Source organism: Copadichromis virginalis, linkage group LG2 (genome assembly GCF_057382275.1).
Source record: "Copadichromis virginalis isolate Kocher_CV1m ecotype Utaka linkage group LG2, C_Virginalis_male_GT1.1, whole genome shotgun sequence".
Taxonomy (NCBI): domain Eukaryota; kingdom Metazoa; phylum Chordata; class Actinopteri; order Cichliformes; family Cichlidae; genus Copadichromis; species Copadichromis virginalis.
Genome location: NC_140619.1, coordinates 31,036,652 through 31,054,129, shown reverse-complemented (window position 1 = coordinate 31,054,129; position 17,478 = coordinate 31,036,652). Strand labels below are relative to the sequence as shown.

Genomic DNA, 17,478 nt, shown 5'->3' with positions numbered 1-17,478 from the left:
ATTGCAGGGCCGGTTAGCTGAACCTCTTCTTAAAGTTAAGGGCTATTGGGCCCAGGACTTGGCATTGGATATATCTTCAGTTGAATGGGACTCATGTCTCCATAACGTTAATACTATGTTTAAAGAAATAGGCAGTAGATTTATCCAACTTAAGATAATGCATAAGTGGCATTGAACACTGCAACAATTGTATAAATGGAACTTGGCCCCCACAGACGATTGCTGGAGATGTGACGGTCAAAATGCTTCGATTTTACATATCCTTTGGAGCTGTTTGACACTTCAGGACTGGTGGGAAAACACAATGGAGGTCATTTTCAGTGTTTTGAAAAGATTTGGTATCTCACCGAAATTGTCCATACTTGGTATAACTACAGAACTTTCCGATTGAGACTTTTCCTGCAATACAAAAAAAAAAAAAAAGGATTATCTTGGCTGTTACTACGGCAAAATGAGTCTTGTTAAGACATGGGCACAAAAAGAAACCCCCTCACTATGAGGAGTGGCTAATGACGATGGTTAAGTTGGCATCTTACGAAAAAGTGACTTATGATTTATTAGATAAATTGTACCAATATAATTGTATTTGGTCCCCCTTCACTAACTGACTTTCTGTAACTTGAGGGGCAGAGGAGTAATGAGAGAGTGGTTGCTGTGGGGTTTGGTGTGTGAAGAAAGAATATGATAATTTTTTATTTTTTGTTTATTTGTTTGTTTTCTGTTTTGTTATTGAAGTTCAAAACGAAAATAAAAATTGATGAAGATAAAATAACACGCTGTCTTTAATGCTGAAAAAGCTTAAAAGCGATGCTACAGCTTAAGGTGACCTACTCATCTTCAGCATAATGCCACAAAGGTTATTCAAACTGTTTGAAAATCTGAAGGACTGGGAATAAGACTTGGTGTACTATTGCCTAACTGATGCTCAACTAAAGCTGCAGAATGTGTATGTATGTCTACACCAACTACACAAGAAATTGCAGAAGCTATAATTTTATGATCGCACTATGACGTTTTACAAAACAAGTACAAATGTCCTACCTTCTCTTTGTTAGGTAAAGTCTGAGTCCTGGTAAAAGTGTCTCCTCCGTTAATACTGATCAGTTCTCCATCTACAGGTGGAAACGGGGCGGGGAAGACCACTAAGTCACTCTTGAGTGTGTCTGAGCTGAAACACACGTCATACTGCTGAGTAGCTTTAGAGTAAGACCAGCTCCCGTCAGGGTGGGTGGTGATCATGGGGGCGCTGTACCTGCTGAAAGTGCCGTCTGTCCTATGGCATCTGACTGCTATTAAAGTGATGAGGCTGAGCAGAAAGATGACGGACACCGACACAATGGCGATCAGCAGATACAGGTTCAAATCCGAGAAGCTGTCCTCCTTTACAGGCACATGTCTGAACGGAGTCTGGATTTCAGCCGTGCTTTCAACCACCACCACATCAATCGACACAGTAGCTGACAGGGAGGGTTCTCCGTTATCAGAGACCAAGACCACCAAGGGGTGAGTTTTGAGGTCATTGTCACTCATTCTCCTCCTAGTCCTGATCTCCCCGGTGCTGGTTCCGATCCTGAACAAGTTGTTTCCTTTGGGCTCAGACAGGTGATAAGAAAGCAGCGCATTGTATCCAGAGTCTGCGTCTACAGCCCTGATCTTTGCCACAAAGTATCCCGCTTCAGCAGAATAGGGGATGCTCTCACTGTTAACGGAGCCATGCTCAGAATATGGCGTGAGAATCGTGGGACTGTTGTCATTTTCATCCAGGATTAAAACGTTTACAGTCACATTGCTGCTGAGTGGAGGAACACCAGAGTCTGTGGCCTGAACTTTAAAGTGGAAAGTTTTTAACTCCTCATAGTTAAAAGACTGCAGGCTGATTATATCTCCAGTTTCTGAATTTATATTTAAAACAGATGAAACTGGAATGCTTTTAAGAGAGCTATCTAACAGCGTGTAAGTCACCTTTGCATTAACATCTAGATCAGCATCAAAGGCATTTACTGTATAAATTATTGAGCCCGTTGGACTGTTTTCTTTGACATACACATTAATAACAGTCTCCATAAATTTGGGTGCGTTATCATTAACATCAGAAACATGAACAGTAATGACTTTGTTACTGGACAGAGGTGGAGCTCCTTCGTCTGTGGCTGTAATGGTGACATTATAAACAGAAGTGGTTTCTCTGTCCAGCGGTCCATCTACAACTAAAGAATAATCATTTTTGTAGTTGGACTTGAGATTAAACGGAGCAGATCCAACTACCTTACAGCTGGTTACACCATTCTTCCCTCCATCTTTATCACTTACTGTAATCAAAGCAACAATAGTCCCCAGCTCTGCGTCTTCTTTTACCGGTGTCATGAGGGATGTCACTGATATTTGTGGGGGATTATCATTCATATCAACGATCTCAATCAGTAATTTAGCATGTGCACTACGAGGAGAGGCGCCCTGGTCCGTTGCTTGTACTCTGACTTCATAAGCAGGCGTCTCCTCATAATCCAATCCACCCTTCACTGTGATTTCTCCTGTTTCTGAATTGAGATCAAAAATATTTGATGGATCAATATTCCCTCGTTTGATGAAGGAATATAAGATTTTACTGTTCATGCCTTCATCTAAATCTGTGGCATTTAACTTGATAACAAGTGTTCCGGGAGTGGCATTTTCTTTGACACGCACTTTATAAAGCAGTTTGCTAAACGCGGGAATATTATCATTTACATCGATTACATTCACATGTATCTGCAATGATCCCGTTCTTGGAGGTTTTCCTCCATCTACAGCGGTCAGTATTAGATTGATTACTGACTGTTTTTCTCGGTCCAAAGCTTTTTGCAGCACCAGCTCAGCAGACACACCGTGCTCTCCGCCGCTCTGCACATCAAGTGAGAAATGCTCATTTTGACTGAGCTTGTAGGTCTTCACTGAGTTGCTTCCTATGTCTCCGTCTACGGCCACAGGGAGAAGATATCGCTCTCCCGTCAACGATGATTCAGAAATATTTAAGTAATACCTGTTTTCGAGAAATGCAGGTGAATTGTCGTTTACATCTAATATATTAACCTCTACGCGATGTGCAGTCATTGGATTGCTTAGAACAGCTTGTAATTTTAAGGAGCATTTTATAGTCAGTGGACAAAGCTCCTCTCGGTCTATCCGCTCCTCAACTAAGAGATTCCCACTCCGTAAGTTAACGTTAAGATATGTCTTACTGTAACTGGAAACCACACGTAGATCCCTGTTTTCTAGTTCCTGTACATTGATGTTTAAATCCTTTGCGAGATTCCCCACCACTGTGCCTTTGTTCACCTCCTCGGAAATCGAGTAGGCTAACTGCGAAGCAGCCCAGTGCCAAAGACAAAGAAACACAACAATGCGAATCCAGACGTGTTCCTCCTTTGGTAGAATATACATTGTTGATCCACAAAAAGAAGTGAACACAAGTGAACATTAATCCTCATTTGAGAAATGTACACCCGAAGCGATAAATGATATAAGGAGCTCCTGCTCTCATCGTCACAGCACCTTCCGCGGGTGTGCAATGGCCGATGAGGATTTCATTTTTTCCCGTGCAGGGAGGAGTTTTAACAATTCAAACAAATTTAGGTCTATGGTCTCCTGCGACATCAAGTGGCGAAAGACTGCTATCAGCATTCTACATAGAAACCGTGAACATTTAGTGTCAGTGTGGACATGAAAATATTTAAAAATTTGATTGTGTTGTGTGAAACCCGGTCAAGAAAAAAGATAAGATCGGTATTTCAGTGAGCAAACGAGCTCGTTTGACGTTATAACAATTCAACACACATATTGTCTTTTATTCAAAGTCCATTATTGCTTAATTTTCAGTCGTACACATGTATTAAAATCAAGAAGAAGAAGAAATAGAAGAAGAAGAAAAACAAAACCTTTGCTCACTTAATGATGTCACAAAATGCACGTATTCAAAATATGGCGCCATACATTCTAGCACCACGGACAGCGACTTTTCATGATATTCTATACTCGTCTTGAATAAAAATAAGATACCTGGTACTACACCCTGTGTTGCACTTTGAGTCACCATGGCAGCCACTGTAAGTTATATAAACAGTAAAGTATAAATATGTCAACGAGATTAAAAAAGCCTATTAGTGCAGTGACAAGTACCAACACCAATCACCCTCTGTGGGACATGAATTATTTACTTAAGTGACTAAAGGTAGTCTTGACGCCTCCTAGATTTTGGACGCACTAATTTAAGTTTAAAAATCGCTCGTAAAAGAATGAAAGGGTTAAACACTATTCGACAGATTATGTCACTCATTTTAAGCAAAATGCTCCAAAGTTCTGTCAAGCAAACTCAAAAAGAAGAAGTTAGTCTTAGTGTTTTGGTTCTTAGGATTGTTCACTTGAAGCTGTATAATTTGTATATATGTAAGAACTGTTAACAGGAAATGACATAATAATTTTATGATCGCACTGTGAGGTTTTACAAGACTTAAGTTCAAATTACCTACCTTCTCTTTGTTAGGTAAAGTCTGAGTTCTTGTAAAAGTGTCTCCTCCGTTAATACTGATCAGTTCTCCATCTACAGGCGGAAACGGGGCGGGGAAGACCACTACGTCACTCTTGAGCGTGTCTGAGCTGAAACACACGTCATACTGCTGAGTAGCTTTAGAGTAAGACCAGCTCCCGTCAGGGTGGGTGGTGATCATGGGGGCGCTGTACCTGCTGAAAGTGCCGTCTGTCCTGTGACATCTGACTGCTATTAAAGTGATGAGGCTGAGCAGAAAGATGACGGACACCGACACAATGGCGATCAGCAGGTACAGGTTCAAATCCGAGAAGCTGTCCTCCTTTACAGGCACATGTCTGAACTGAATCTGGATTTCAGCCGTGCTTTCAACCACCACCACATCAACAGACACAGTAGCTGACAGGGAGGGTTCTCCGTTATCAGAGACCAAGACCACCAAGGGGTGAGTTTTGAGGTCATTGTCACTCATTCTCCTCTTAGTCCTGATCTCCCCGGTGCTGGTTCCGATCCTGAACAGGTTGTTTCCTTTGGGCTCAGACAGGTGATAAGAGAGCAGCGCATTGTATCCAGAGTCTGCGTCTACAGCCCTGATCTTTGCCACAAAGTATCCCGCTTCAGCAGAATAGGGGATGCTCTCACTGTTAACGGAGCCATGCTCAGAATATGGCGCGAGAATCATGGGACTGTTGTCATTTTCATCCAGGATTAAAACGTTGACAGTGACGTTGCTGCTGAGCGGAGGAACACCAGAGTCTGTGGCCTGAACTTTAACCTGGAACGTTTTTAACTCCTCATAGTTAAAAGACTGCAGGGTGATTATATCTCCAGTTTCTGAATTTATATTTAAAACAGATGAAACTGGAATGTTTTTAAGAGAACTATCTAACAGTGTGTAAGTCACCTTTGCATTAACATCTAGATCAGCATCGAAGGCATTTACTGTATAAATTACTGAGCCTGTTGGACTGTTTTCTTTGACATAAACACTAATAAAAGGCTCCGTAAATCGGGGTGGATTATCATTAACATCAGAAACATGAACAGTAATGACTTTGTTACTGAACAGAGGTGGAGCTCCTTCATCCGTGGCTGTAATGGTGACATTATAAACAGAAGTGGTTTCTCTGTCCAGCGGTCCATCTACAACTAAAGAATAATCATTTTTGTAGTTGGATTTGAGATTAAACGGAACAGATCCAACTACCTTACAGCTGGTTACACCATTCTTCCCTCCATCTTTATCACTTACTGTAATAAAAGCAACAATAGTCCCCAGTTCAGCGTCTTCTTTTACTGGCGTTATCAGTGACGTCACTGATATTTGTGGGGGATTATCATTCATATCAATTATCTCTATCAGTAATTTAGCATGCGCACTACGAGGAGAGGCGCCCTGGTCCGTTGCTTGTACTCTGACTTCATAAGCAGGCGTCTCCTCATAATCCAATCCACCCTTCACTGTGATTTCTCCTGTTTCTGAATTGAGATCAAAAATATTTGATGGATCAATATTCCCTCGTTTGATGAAGGAATATAAGATTTTACTGTTCATGCCTTCATCTAAATCTGTGGCATTTAACTTGATAACAAGTGTTCCGGGAGTGACATTTTCTTTGACACGCACTTTATAAAGCAGTTTGCTAAACGCGGGAATATTATCATTTACATCGATTACATTCACATGTATTTGTAATGATCCCGTTCTTGGAGGTTTTCCTCCATCTACAGCGGTCAGTATTAGATTGATTACTGACTGTTTTTCTCGGTCCAAAGCTTTTTGCAGCACCAGCTCAGCAGACACACCGTGCTCTCCGCCGCTCTGCACATCAAGTGAGAAATGCTCATTTTGACTGAGCTTGTAGGTCTTTACTGAGTTGCTTCCTATGTCTGCGTCCACGGCCACAGGGAGAAGATATCGCTCTCCCGTCAACGATGATTCAGAAATATTTAAGTAATACCTGCTTTCGAGAAATGTAGGTGAATTGTCGTTTACATCTAATATAATAACCTCTATGCGATGTGCAGTCATTGGATTGCTTAGAAAAGCTTGTAATTTTAAGGAGCATTTTATAGTCAGTGGACAAAGCTCCTCTCGGTCTATCCGCTCCTCAACTAAGAGATTCCCACTCCGTAAGTTAACGTTAAGATATGTCTTACTGTAACTGGAAACCAAGCGTAGATCCCTGTTTTCTAGTTCCTGTACATTGATGTTTAAATCCTTTGCGAGATTCCCCACCACTGTGCCTTTGTTCACCTCCTCAGAAATCGAGTAGGCTAACTGCGAAGCAGCCCAGTGCCAAAGACAAAGAAACACAACAATGCGAATCCAGACGTGTTCCTCCTTTGGTAGAATATACATTGTTGATCCACAAAAAGAAGTGAACACAAGTGAACATTAATCCTCATTTGAGAAATGTACACCCGAAGCGATAAGTTATATAAGGAGCTCCTACTCTCATGGACACAGCACCTTCCGCGTGTGTGCAATGGCCGATGAGTATTTCATTTTTTCCCGTGCAGGGAGGAGTTTTAACTACATGAATACATTCAGGTCTATGGTCTCCTGCGACATCATGTGGACAAAGACTACTAACAGCATTCTACATAGCCGAATATCTTAAGCAATAGTGAATGTTTCGTTTTTGTTTGGAAATAAAAACTTGTTGTATTTAGAATGTAAGGGGAAAATCTCGTTAGTGGAAAAGCTCGATTATTTCAGTGAGTTAACAAGCATGTACGCAGTTAAAGTAATTCATTATTTACACTAACAAAGATTATAATTCTGATTTTAAATCTAGGCAGTCTTGAAGCTCTCTCTCTCTCTCTCTCTCTACACACACACACACACACACATATATATATATACATATATAATAACTAAAAGCGTGTTATTGAATGATCCTACACAATCACCTCGTATAAAGCTTGGTGCACAACGTCTAGCACCACGGACAGTGAGTTTTCACCACATAAAATTTCACGTCTTTCACATCACTAGAAAACGACAGCAGCTGTCACATATTTGAGTTTGTGGTTTTGGTCAACATGGCGAACCGTGTTGATTACATAAAAATGACTGACAATTATTCCAAGAAAGGAGGTGATAGCACGGCATCAAGGGCCACAAAAGATCAGCTATTTTTTTCTTATGAACTGTGAAGACTAATAAATGAATTAATAACTAAATCTCAAAATATCATTAACCATTGAATTTTTGCGCCCAGAAATTCACTTAAATTATTTTTTGGCTAAGTGTTGAAAGTACTGAAAGCTAAATCAAAGCTTAATTGCTCTTATGTTCAAAATAATGTATCAACGTCAAACAGTCTTGTGAAGATGGATTAAGGTTGGTGTTTTGTTGCCTACCTTCTCTTTGTTAGGTAAAGTCTGAGTCCTGGTAAGCGTGTCTCCTCCGTTAATACTGATCAGTTCTCCATCTACAGGTGGAAAGGGTGCGGGGAAAACCACCACGTCACTCTTGAGCGTGTCTGAGCTGAAACACACGTCATACTGCTGAGTAGCTTTAGAGTAAGACCAGCTCCCGTCAGGGTGGGTGGTGATCATGGGGGCGCTGTACCTGCTGAAAGTGCCGTCTGTCCTGTGACATCTGACTGCTATTAAAGTGATGAGGCTGAGCAGAAAGATGACGGACACCGACACAATGGCGATCAGCAGATACACGTTCAAATCCGAGAAGCTGTCCTCCTTTACAGGCACATGTCTGAACTGAGTCTGGATTTCAGCCGTGCTTTCAACCACCACCACATCAATAGACACAGTTGCTGACAGGGAGGGTTCTCCGTTATCAGAGACCAAGATCACCAAGGGGTGAGTTTTGAGGTCATTGTCACTCAATCTCCTCTTAGTCCTGATCTCCCCGGTGCTGGTTCCGATCCTGAACAAGTTGTTTCCTTTGGGCTCAGACAGGTGATAAGAAAGCAGCGCATTGTAACCAGAGTCTGTGTCTACAGCCCTGATCTTTGCTACAAAGTATCCCGCTTCAGCAGAATAGGGGATGTTCTCACTGTTAACGGAGCCATGCTCAGAATATGGCGCGAGAATCGTGGGTCTGTTGTCATTTTCATCCAGGATTAAAACGTTGACAGTCACGTTGCTACTGAGCGGAGGAACACCAGAATCTTTGGCCTGAACTTTAACCTGGAACGTTTTTAACTCCTCATAGTTAAAAGACTGCAGACTGATTATATCCCCAGTCTCCGAATTTATATTTAAAACAGATGAAACTGGAATGTTTTTAAGAGAACTATCTAACAGCGTGTAAGTCACTTTTGCGTTAACATCTAGATCAGCATCAAAGGCATTTACTGTATAAATTACTGAGCCCGTTGGACTGTTTTCCTTCACATACACATCCATAACAGGTTGCGTAAATCGAGGTGCATTATCATTAACATCAGAAACATGAACAGTAATGACTTTGTTACTGAACAGAGGTGGATTTCCTTCATCTGTGGCTGTAACGGTGACATTATAAACAGAAGTGGTTTCTCTGTCCAGCGGTCCATCTACAACTAAAGAATAATCATTTTTGTAGTTGGACTTGAGATTAAACGGAACAGATCCAACTACCTTACAGCTGGTTACACCATTTTCCCCTCCATCTTTATCACTCACTGTAATCAAAGCAACAATAGTCCCCAGTTCAGCGTCTTCTTTTACCGGTGTCATTAGTGACGTCACTGATATCAGTGGGGGATTATCATTCATATCAAATATTTCTATAAGCACTTTAGCATGCGCACTGCGAGGAGAGATGCCGTGATCTTTTACTTGTACTCTGACTTCATAAGCATGCGTCCCTTCATAATCTAATCCACCTTTCACTGTGATTTCTCCTTTTTCTGAATTGAGATCAAACATATCTGATGGATCACTGCTGCCCCTTTTGATGAAAGAATACAGTAGTTTACTGTTCATGCCTTCATCTAAATCTGTGGCATTTAACTTAACCACAAGTGTTCCGGGTGTAGAATTTTCTGTCACTCTCACTTTATATAGAGATTTGCTAAACACCGGCGCATTATCATTGGAATCTATTATGTTTACTGTTATTTGAAGTGTTCCTGATTTGGCAGGTTTTCCTCCATCTACAGCGGTCAGAATGAGATTAACTACCGACTGTTTTTCTCGATCTAAAGCTTTCTGCAGCACTAATTCAGCAGAAATTGCATGTTCATCACCGCTCTGTACATCAAGCGAGAAATGTTCATTTTGATTCAGCCTGTAGGACTTCACCGAGTTACTGCCTAAATCTGCATCTTCCGCTATAGGCAGTAGGTATCGTTCTCCTGCTGAGACTGTTTCAGATATATTTAACGAAAATGACTTTTCAATGAATTCTGGTGAATTATCATTTATATCTAACACGGTCACTTCGATGCGATGCACATTCACTGGATTGCTTAAAACAGCCTGTACTCTTAGGGAACACTGCACCGTTCTCAGACAAAGCTCCTCTCTGTCAATTCTGTCGTTAACAAAGAGGCTTCCGGTTCTTAAATTCACGTCAAAATATTTCTTACTGTAACTCGAAATAATACGCAGATCCCTGGTTTCCAGCTCTTGTACATTGAGGTTTAAGTCCTTTGCGACATTCCCTACCACAGTGCCTTTGTTCGTCTCCTCGGAAATGGAGTACGATAATTGTGAAGCAGACCAGTGACAGAGACAAAGAAGTATAACCATATGAATCCATGCACAATCTCGGTTTCCCATAGTTGAACAGTCAACGCATAAATCTGTAAATCCAGATGATTCTATATCCTGTAAATATCCGCTATAAACACCATTATCCAGCAGCAGCAGCCCTTCTCGCCACAGTATAGTCCCAGTGTGTCTTTAAACTGGTGTCCAATGACGGCCTCAGTATTCCCGTACAGGGTGGAGTTATAGATATACAATTGTTTCTACGGTCTCCAACGACACCGTGTGGCAAATGTTAGACGACTCAAGAGAAATATGAGCAACATTAAGCCCCCATGATTTGTTGCATTACAAATATTTTACAATTACATTTCCAGTCTTAGAGTTTTTGTCTTGGTCAGTTGTCAGTTTTTATATATAATACTTAAATATTTGCGCATATCCGTTTTTAGACATGAACCCGAAACTCTGAAGAGGCATTAAAGGCTAGAATATTACCTCAGTAGTGCAGTGTATTTAGAAAGAAAGTGAATTCACAGCAAATTAAAATGAAATAAAACAGAAGTGATACAATAATAATAATAATAAAAAAAGAAAACACCTCTTCGCCAAAATATGACCTTGTGCTTTTAACTAATTTTAATAAAAAAAAAAAAAGGTTCTGAGTATACTGGCACTGAGAGTTCAATCGTAACGTTGCATCTTTGTTTCAGAACCACGGATAGCGCTGTAGCCACCAGCATGAGCAATGATTTGTTAAGCAGACAGGAATCTAAAAAAACAGGGGAACAAAATGGGCACGATCGCTTTGTTCTCGAAGTGTGGTAGATAAGAAGGTTAATCGTGAGTGCTGATATTACAATAAGCGGTGATATTAACGGCTATGACAACCGGGGGATTCCTACTTTTTCGTTGCTTTAATTTGAGAGTCTGATGATGCGGTGAATATAAAATCTAAATTGTAAACAGAAAGCACTCGAATAAAAACTCAAAAGCACATACCTTCTCTTTGTTAGGTAATGTCTGAGTCCTGGTAAAAGTGTCTCCTCCGTTAATACTGATCAGTTCTCCATCTACAGGTGGAAACGGGGCGGGGAAAACCACTACGTCACTCTTGAGTGTGTCTGAGCTGAAACACACGTCATACTGCTGAGTAGCTTTAGAGTAAGACCAGCTCCCGTCAGGGTGGGTGGTGATCATGGGGGCGCTGTACCTGCTGAAAGTGCCGTCTGTCCTGTGGCATCTGACTGCTATTAAAGTGATGAGGCTGAGCAGAAAGATGACGGACACCGACACAATGGCGATCAGCAGATACAGGTTCAAATCCGAGAAGCTTTCCTCCTTTACAGGCATATGTCTGAACTGAGTCTGGATTTCAGCCGTGCTTTCAACCACCACCACATCAATCGACACAGTAGCTGACAGGGAGGGTTCTCCATTATCAGAGACCAAGACCACCAAGGGATGAGTTTTGAGGTCATTGTCACTCATTCTCCTCTTAGTCCTGATCTCCCCGGTGCTGGTTCCGATCCTGAACAGGTTGTTTCCTTTGGGCTCAGACAGGTGATACGAGAGCAGCGCATTGTATCCAGAGTCTGCGTCTACAGCCCTGATCTTTGCTACAAAGTATCCCGCTTCAGCAGAGTAGGGGATGCTCTCACTGTTAACGGAGCCGTGCTGAGAATATGGCGCGAGAATCGTGGGACTGTTGTCATTTTCATCCAGGATTAAAACGTTGACAGTGACGTTGCTGCTGAGTGGAGGAACACCAGAGTCTGTGGCCTGAACTTTAAACTGGAACATTTTCAGCTCCTCGTAATTAAAAGACTGCAGGCTGATTATGTCTCCAGTCTCTGAGTTTATGTTTAAAACAGTTGAAATCGAAAATTCTTTCGGATAGTTCTCTATTAACGAATACGTTAATTTAGCATTTTCATTTGTGTCAGCGTCACATGCTGTCACTTTTGTGATTATGTCTCCCACTTTACTGTTCTCTTTCACGTAAATATTAATATAGCCATCTGGAAAACTCGGTGCATTATCATTAACATCAGAAATGTGCACAGTGATTACAGCACTGCTTGAAAGAGGCGGACTGCCTTCATCGGTAGCGATTATAGTTACACTGTATTGTGATAAAGTCTCCCTGTCAAGCTGACCGTTAACTACTATTGAGTAATAGTTTTTGTAATTTGACTTTAATTTAAATGGGATGGAATCTTTCAATTTACAACTGGTGAGGCCATTTTGCCCCCCGTCTTTATCCGTTACAGTCACAAGTGCAACTACTGTTCCAATTTCAGCATTTTCCTTTACTGGGCTCATAAGTGAAGTTACTGAAATCTGTGGTGCATTGTCATTGACATCAACAATCTCTAACAGCACTTTAGAATAACCGCTACGAGGGGAAGCGCCTTGGTCGCTAGCGCGCACTCGTAATTCATATGCAGTGTTTTCCTCGTAATCCAGATTACCCTTCACAATGATTTCACCGCTCTCAGGAATAACAATGAACTTTTCAGGGGAATCTACATTTCCTCTTTTCAGTAAAGAATACCTGACGTCTGAGTTTGAACCCTCGTCCAAGTCTGTTGCATTTAATTTGAGTATTGTTGTACCTATAGGCACACTTTCACTGACGATTACTTTATGAAGCGGCTTACTAAATGAAGGCGTGTTATCGTTAACGTCTATGACATTCACAAAAATCTGCATGGTGCCAGATCTCACAGGCTTTCCCCCATCAACGGCTGTCAATGTTAGTTTAATAACGGATTGTTTCTCTCGATCTAAAGCTTTTTGCAGCACTAACTCAGCAGACAAATGGTCTCCTCCGCTACTGACATCTATGGAGAAATGCTCGTTTGGACTTAATTTGTAGGATTTCACTGAATTGCTGCCAGTGTCTGCATCCTGAGCTGCCGGGAGCGGATACCTCTCTCCCGTTGAAGATGATTCGGAGATATTAAACACATGGATTTGTTCAAGGAATGTCGGAGCGTTATCGTTGACGTCCACAATGCTGACTTCAACGCGATAAATATTCATGGGATGGTTTAACAGTCCCTCTATACTTAAAGAACACTTTGGTAAATTAGGACAAAGCTCTTCTCGGTCTATTCTTTCGCCAACGAACAAAGCTCCTGTCCGTAAATTAGCCTCAAAATATGCCTTACTGTATCCCGATACAATCCGAAATCCTCGTTCCTCCAGTTGTTGTGTATTAATGTTCAAATCCTTCGCGATATTCCCCACTACCGTGCCTTTGTCCACCTCCTCAGAAACGGAGTAGGAAATCTGAGCAACACAGTAGCCGGATAAACAAAGAGTAATGGCGAACAACATCCATTCCCCCTCTCTGTGGTGTCGGAGACTCATTCTGTTTTGTAGATATTATTCCAGAGAAATAAACGCACTTCATTCACTAATGCAGACAAATATCCGAAAGACTACCAAGCTCTCTAAATGTAGATACCATCGTTCATGACTAGGCGATTTACTAACCCGGACAGAAACGCAGAGGCTGTCTCTTATTTCACCAACAGTGAAGGTGGAGCTTTAACTCATAATTTACATCAGTGAGTTTGTGGTCTTGGGCGACATCTAGTGTTCCTTTTATCGACAACAGTTTAATATTTAGAGATTGTTTGTTTTCCCAAACACACCAGAAATGGATCACGAATATCAGATGTCATAAGATATTAACTTTTTGTGTTGCAGAAAACGTCGTGCACACTAAAAAAAGCCAGGTAAATTGGAACTACGCAATCAGGGAAGAGTTTTGTTAATTAGAAAAGAGAAAATCTTCACATTCAGTTAAAACATTACAAGTTATATAACCAACGATTTTGCCTTTCCAGGTGAACATATTAGGTACTGTAAATTATATGGTACAAATTATGGACCAGCTGATCATTTATGGGCATGTAACTTCAAAATTTTATTTATACAAGTTTATGGTGTTGAGACTCACAGATAAGCTATTTTAGGACATGAAGCTAAACACGAAAGACTCGCAGACAAAGAGAAATCAGCACCGCGGAGAGCGCCTTTCCCATTATGCAGCTTCAGACCATATAATTACTAGTTATTTACTGTGTTAGACCAGCACTTTTCATATAGTCGATTGATTAAGAAAATACTTCAGTGAGGGAAGTCATATTTGCAGCATTACACTAATAAAAACGTATGTAATCTACTTTTCTGTATGAATGTACGAATTTTGCATTAAACCATGTACACTGACATTACAGTATTATGCTATGTGTGGGTATCAAAATACAGACAGGGGTGGTATCCCTTTAACTGGAATTAGTGGTTGAAAGCATCTTACCTTCTCTTTGTTAGGTAAAGTCTGAGTCCTGGTAAAAGTGTCTCCTCCGTTAATACTGATCAGTTCTCCATCTACAGGTGGAAACGGGGCGGGGAAGACCACTACGTCACTCTTGAGCGTGTCTGAGCTGAAACACACGTCATACTGCTGAGTAGCTTTAGAGTAAGACCAGCTCCCGTCAGGGTGGGTGGTGATCATGGGGGCGCTGTACCCGCTGAAAGTGCCGTCTGTCCTATGGCATCTGACTGCTATTAAAGTGATGAGGCTGAGCAAAAAGATGACGGACACCGACACAATGGCAATCAGCAGATACAGGTTCAAATCCGAGAAGCTGTCCTCCTTTACAGGCACATGTCTGAACTGAGTCTGGATTTCAGCCGTGCTTTCAACCACCACCACATCAATAGACACAGTAGCTGACAGGGAGGGTTCTCCATTATCAGAGACCAAGACCACCAAGGGATGAGTTTTAAGGTCATTGTCACTCATTCTCCTCTTAGTCCTGATCTCCCCGGTGCTGGTTCCGATCCTGAACAAGTTGTTTCCTTTGGGCTCAGACAGGTGATAAGAGAGCAGCGCATTGTATCCAGAGTCTGCGTCTACAGCCCTGATCTTTGCCACAAAGTATCCCGCTTCAGCAGAATAGAGGATGCTCTCACTGTTAACGGAGCCATGCTCAGAGTAAGGAGCGAGAATTGTTGGATTATTATCATTTTCATCCAGGATTAAAATGTTAACAGTCACGTTGCTGCTGAGCGGAGGAACACCAGAGTCTGTGGCCTGAACTTTAAACTGAAAACTTTTTAACTCCTCATAGTTAAAAGACTGCAGACTGATTATGTCTCCAGTCTCTGCGTTAATGTTTACCATTGTAGACACCGGCACTGATTTACTGTTACTCTCTAAAAATGAATATCTCACCTGACTATTCCGGTCAGTGTCCGCATCATGTGCAGTTACCCTTTTAATAATCTCCCCAACTTTACTGTTTTCTTTGACGTAGACATTAACAACCGATTCTGAGAAATTAGGCGAATTGTCGTTTATATCAGAAACGCGAATAGTAATCACAGTTGTGTTCATTAAGGGCGGACTCCCTTCATCGGTCGCTGAAACTGTAACGTTGTATTGGGAGGTAATTTCTCTGTCAAGGGCCCCGTCAACGACTAAAGAATAATAGTTTTTGTAGTTGGTTTCTAGTTTAAAGGGAACATCATTTTTTATTTTACATTTAATTTCCCCATTCTTACCTCCATCGCGGTCGAGTACGGATACAAGTGCTATCGCAGTACCTACACCTGCGTCCTCCTTGACGCTGCTGAGGAGTGACGTCACTGTTATCGCCGGAGCGTTGTCATTTACGTCTATTACCTCAACCAGCACCTTACAGTGAGCAGACATCGGTGGCTGGGCCTTATCGTTAGCTTCTGCGCGGATCTCAAACGCTGTATATTCCTCATAATCAACATTAGCTTTGACTGTGATCACCCCCATTACAGGATCAATGTGAAAAATCTCTAATATACGATCCTGCCCTTTACTTCTCAAAGAATACATTATCTCACCGTTTGTTCCCTGATCTGCGTCTGTTGCATTTAGTGTAATCACATTTGTCCCGATTGGTGTATTCTCGAATAAACGAGTTTTGTACAAGGGGGTACTAAACACTGGTGGGTTATCGTTTATATCTAAAACGTGTATAATAACTAGTGACGTGCCAGATCTGGATGGAGTCCCTCCATCTGTAGCAATCACTGTGAGATTTATCACAGGCTGCTTCTCTCTGTCCAGCGTTTTCTGTAAGACTAGTTCGGCATAGACGCTTTCTCCGCCTTTGATAGTAGCGAGAGAAAAATATTCATTCGGCGTCAGCTTAAAAGCGTTAACCATATTCTTCCCCACATCTGCATCAATAGGCTCAGACAAAGCGAATTTCATCCCAGGCAGAGTATTCTCTGCTATGTCTATAATCTGAGACCTTTCCGTGAATAACGGGTCGTTGTCGTTGACATCTAGAATATTTATTTCTACGCGATAGAGCTTTAAAGGATTGTTTATCACAGCTTCTACATTGACTGTGCATTTTAGGGTCTTCGCACAGAGCTCCTCTCTGTCTACTCTCTCATTAACATAGAGAGCACCGGTTTTTAGATTTACCTCGAAATATTTTCTTTTCGAGCCGCTGACAATCTGAAACATGCGAGATTCCAGTTCCTGAAGGCTGAGATTTAAATCCTTAGCGATATTTCCCACAGAAGTCCCCACATCCACTTCCTCAAACACGGAATATGAGAGCTGCACAGATTGCGCTTCCCGACAACACTCCAGCAGCACAAGCACCAGATATGAAACAATAGACATCCTCATTGGTACATGCATAAATCCACAACGTAATTGAAACGCAGATCCCAACAAGGTCACCTTTTCACAATTTCTATAGTTACTATAAATACACTTTCAGATATGCGCTAAATTATAGTGTACACCTACATGTACAAAATAATATATACACCCTCGGTCCTTTCGCACCGTCCTTGCCGTTTTTGTCAAAAAGCCCGGAGAGCCACATCCTCTTGTACAACTGGGAGGAGCACGAAACTACAACACAGAAATCTCAGTGTCACAGTCTGCGGCGCCACCACGTGGACATCTGCCACAACTGTCACAATATCTCTTTCATAAATAGTCAACGGATGTTTGTGAGCGATTCTTAGTATTTCACCTTCTTTTTTACTGTTGGTAAAATGCATCTGAAATGTTACTAAATTAATTTAATACTATATGTAAATTAAATTCACAAGTTGATTGATTTCGTCTGATAATGAACAGAACAAAAAACACATATACACACCACCGAATCCACACTGTGTATGTATAAAACGAAAATAAAACAGAAAATATAAAATGTTCTCCAAATTGTACTTAATATACTGGTTAATTTCTGTAATGAAATAAC

General features: G+C 41.4%; 1 protein-coding gene and 3 pseudogenes across 26 annotated transcripts in view; all 4 read right to left on the bottom strand.

Moving 5' to 3' along the window:
• Positions 1-17,478, bottom strand: part of LOC146717655 (protocadherin alpha-C2-like) — a 214,921-nt gene that overhangs the window by 48,743 nt on the left and 148,700 nt on the right. The window contains exon 1 of one of the 26 annotated variants that reach the window (XM_085479103.1): positions 11,192-13,684. The exons of 24 other annotated variants lie outside the window; for them this stretch is intronic. In XM_085479103.1, the coding sequence (XP_085335229.1) occupies positions 11,192-13,567 (2,376 nt within the window). In that variant the 5' untranslated portion in view covers positions 13,568-13,684. Of the gene's footprint in view, positions 1-4,505; positions 7,017-11,191; positions 13,685-17,478 lie in introns of those variants that run through there. One more of the 26 variants, XM_085479087.1, reaches the window with a different exon arrangement.
• Positions 931-3,642, bottom strand: LOC146717671 (protocadherin alpha-3 pseudogene; annotated as a pseudogene).
• Positions 7,753-10,446, bottom strand: LOC146717670 (protocadherin alpha-5 pseudogene; annotated as a pseudogene).
• LOC146717669 (protocadherin alpha-3 pseudogene) lies at positions 14,463-17,127 on the bottom strand (annotated as a pseudogene).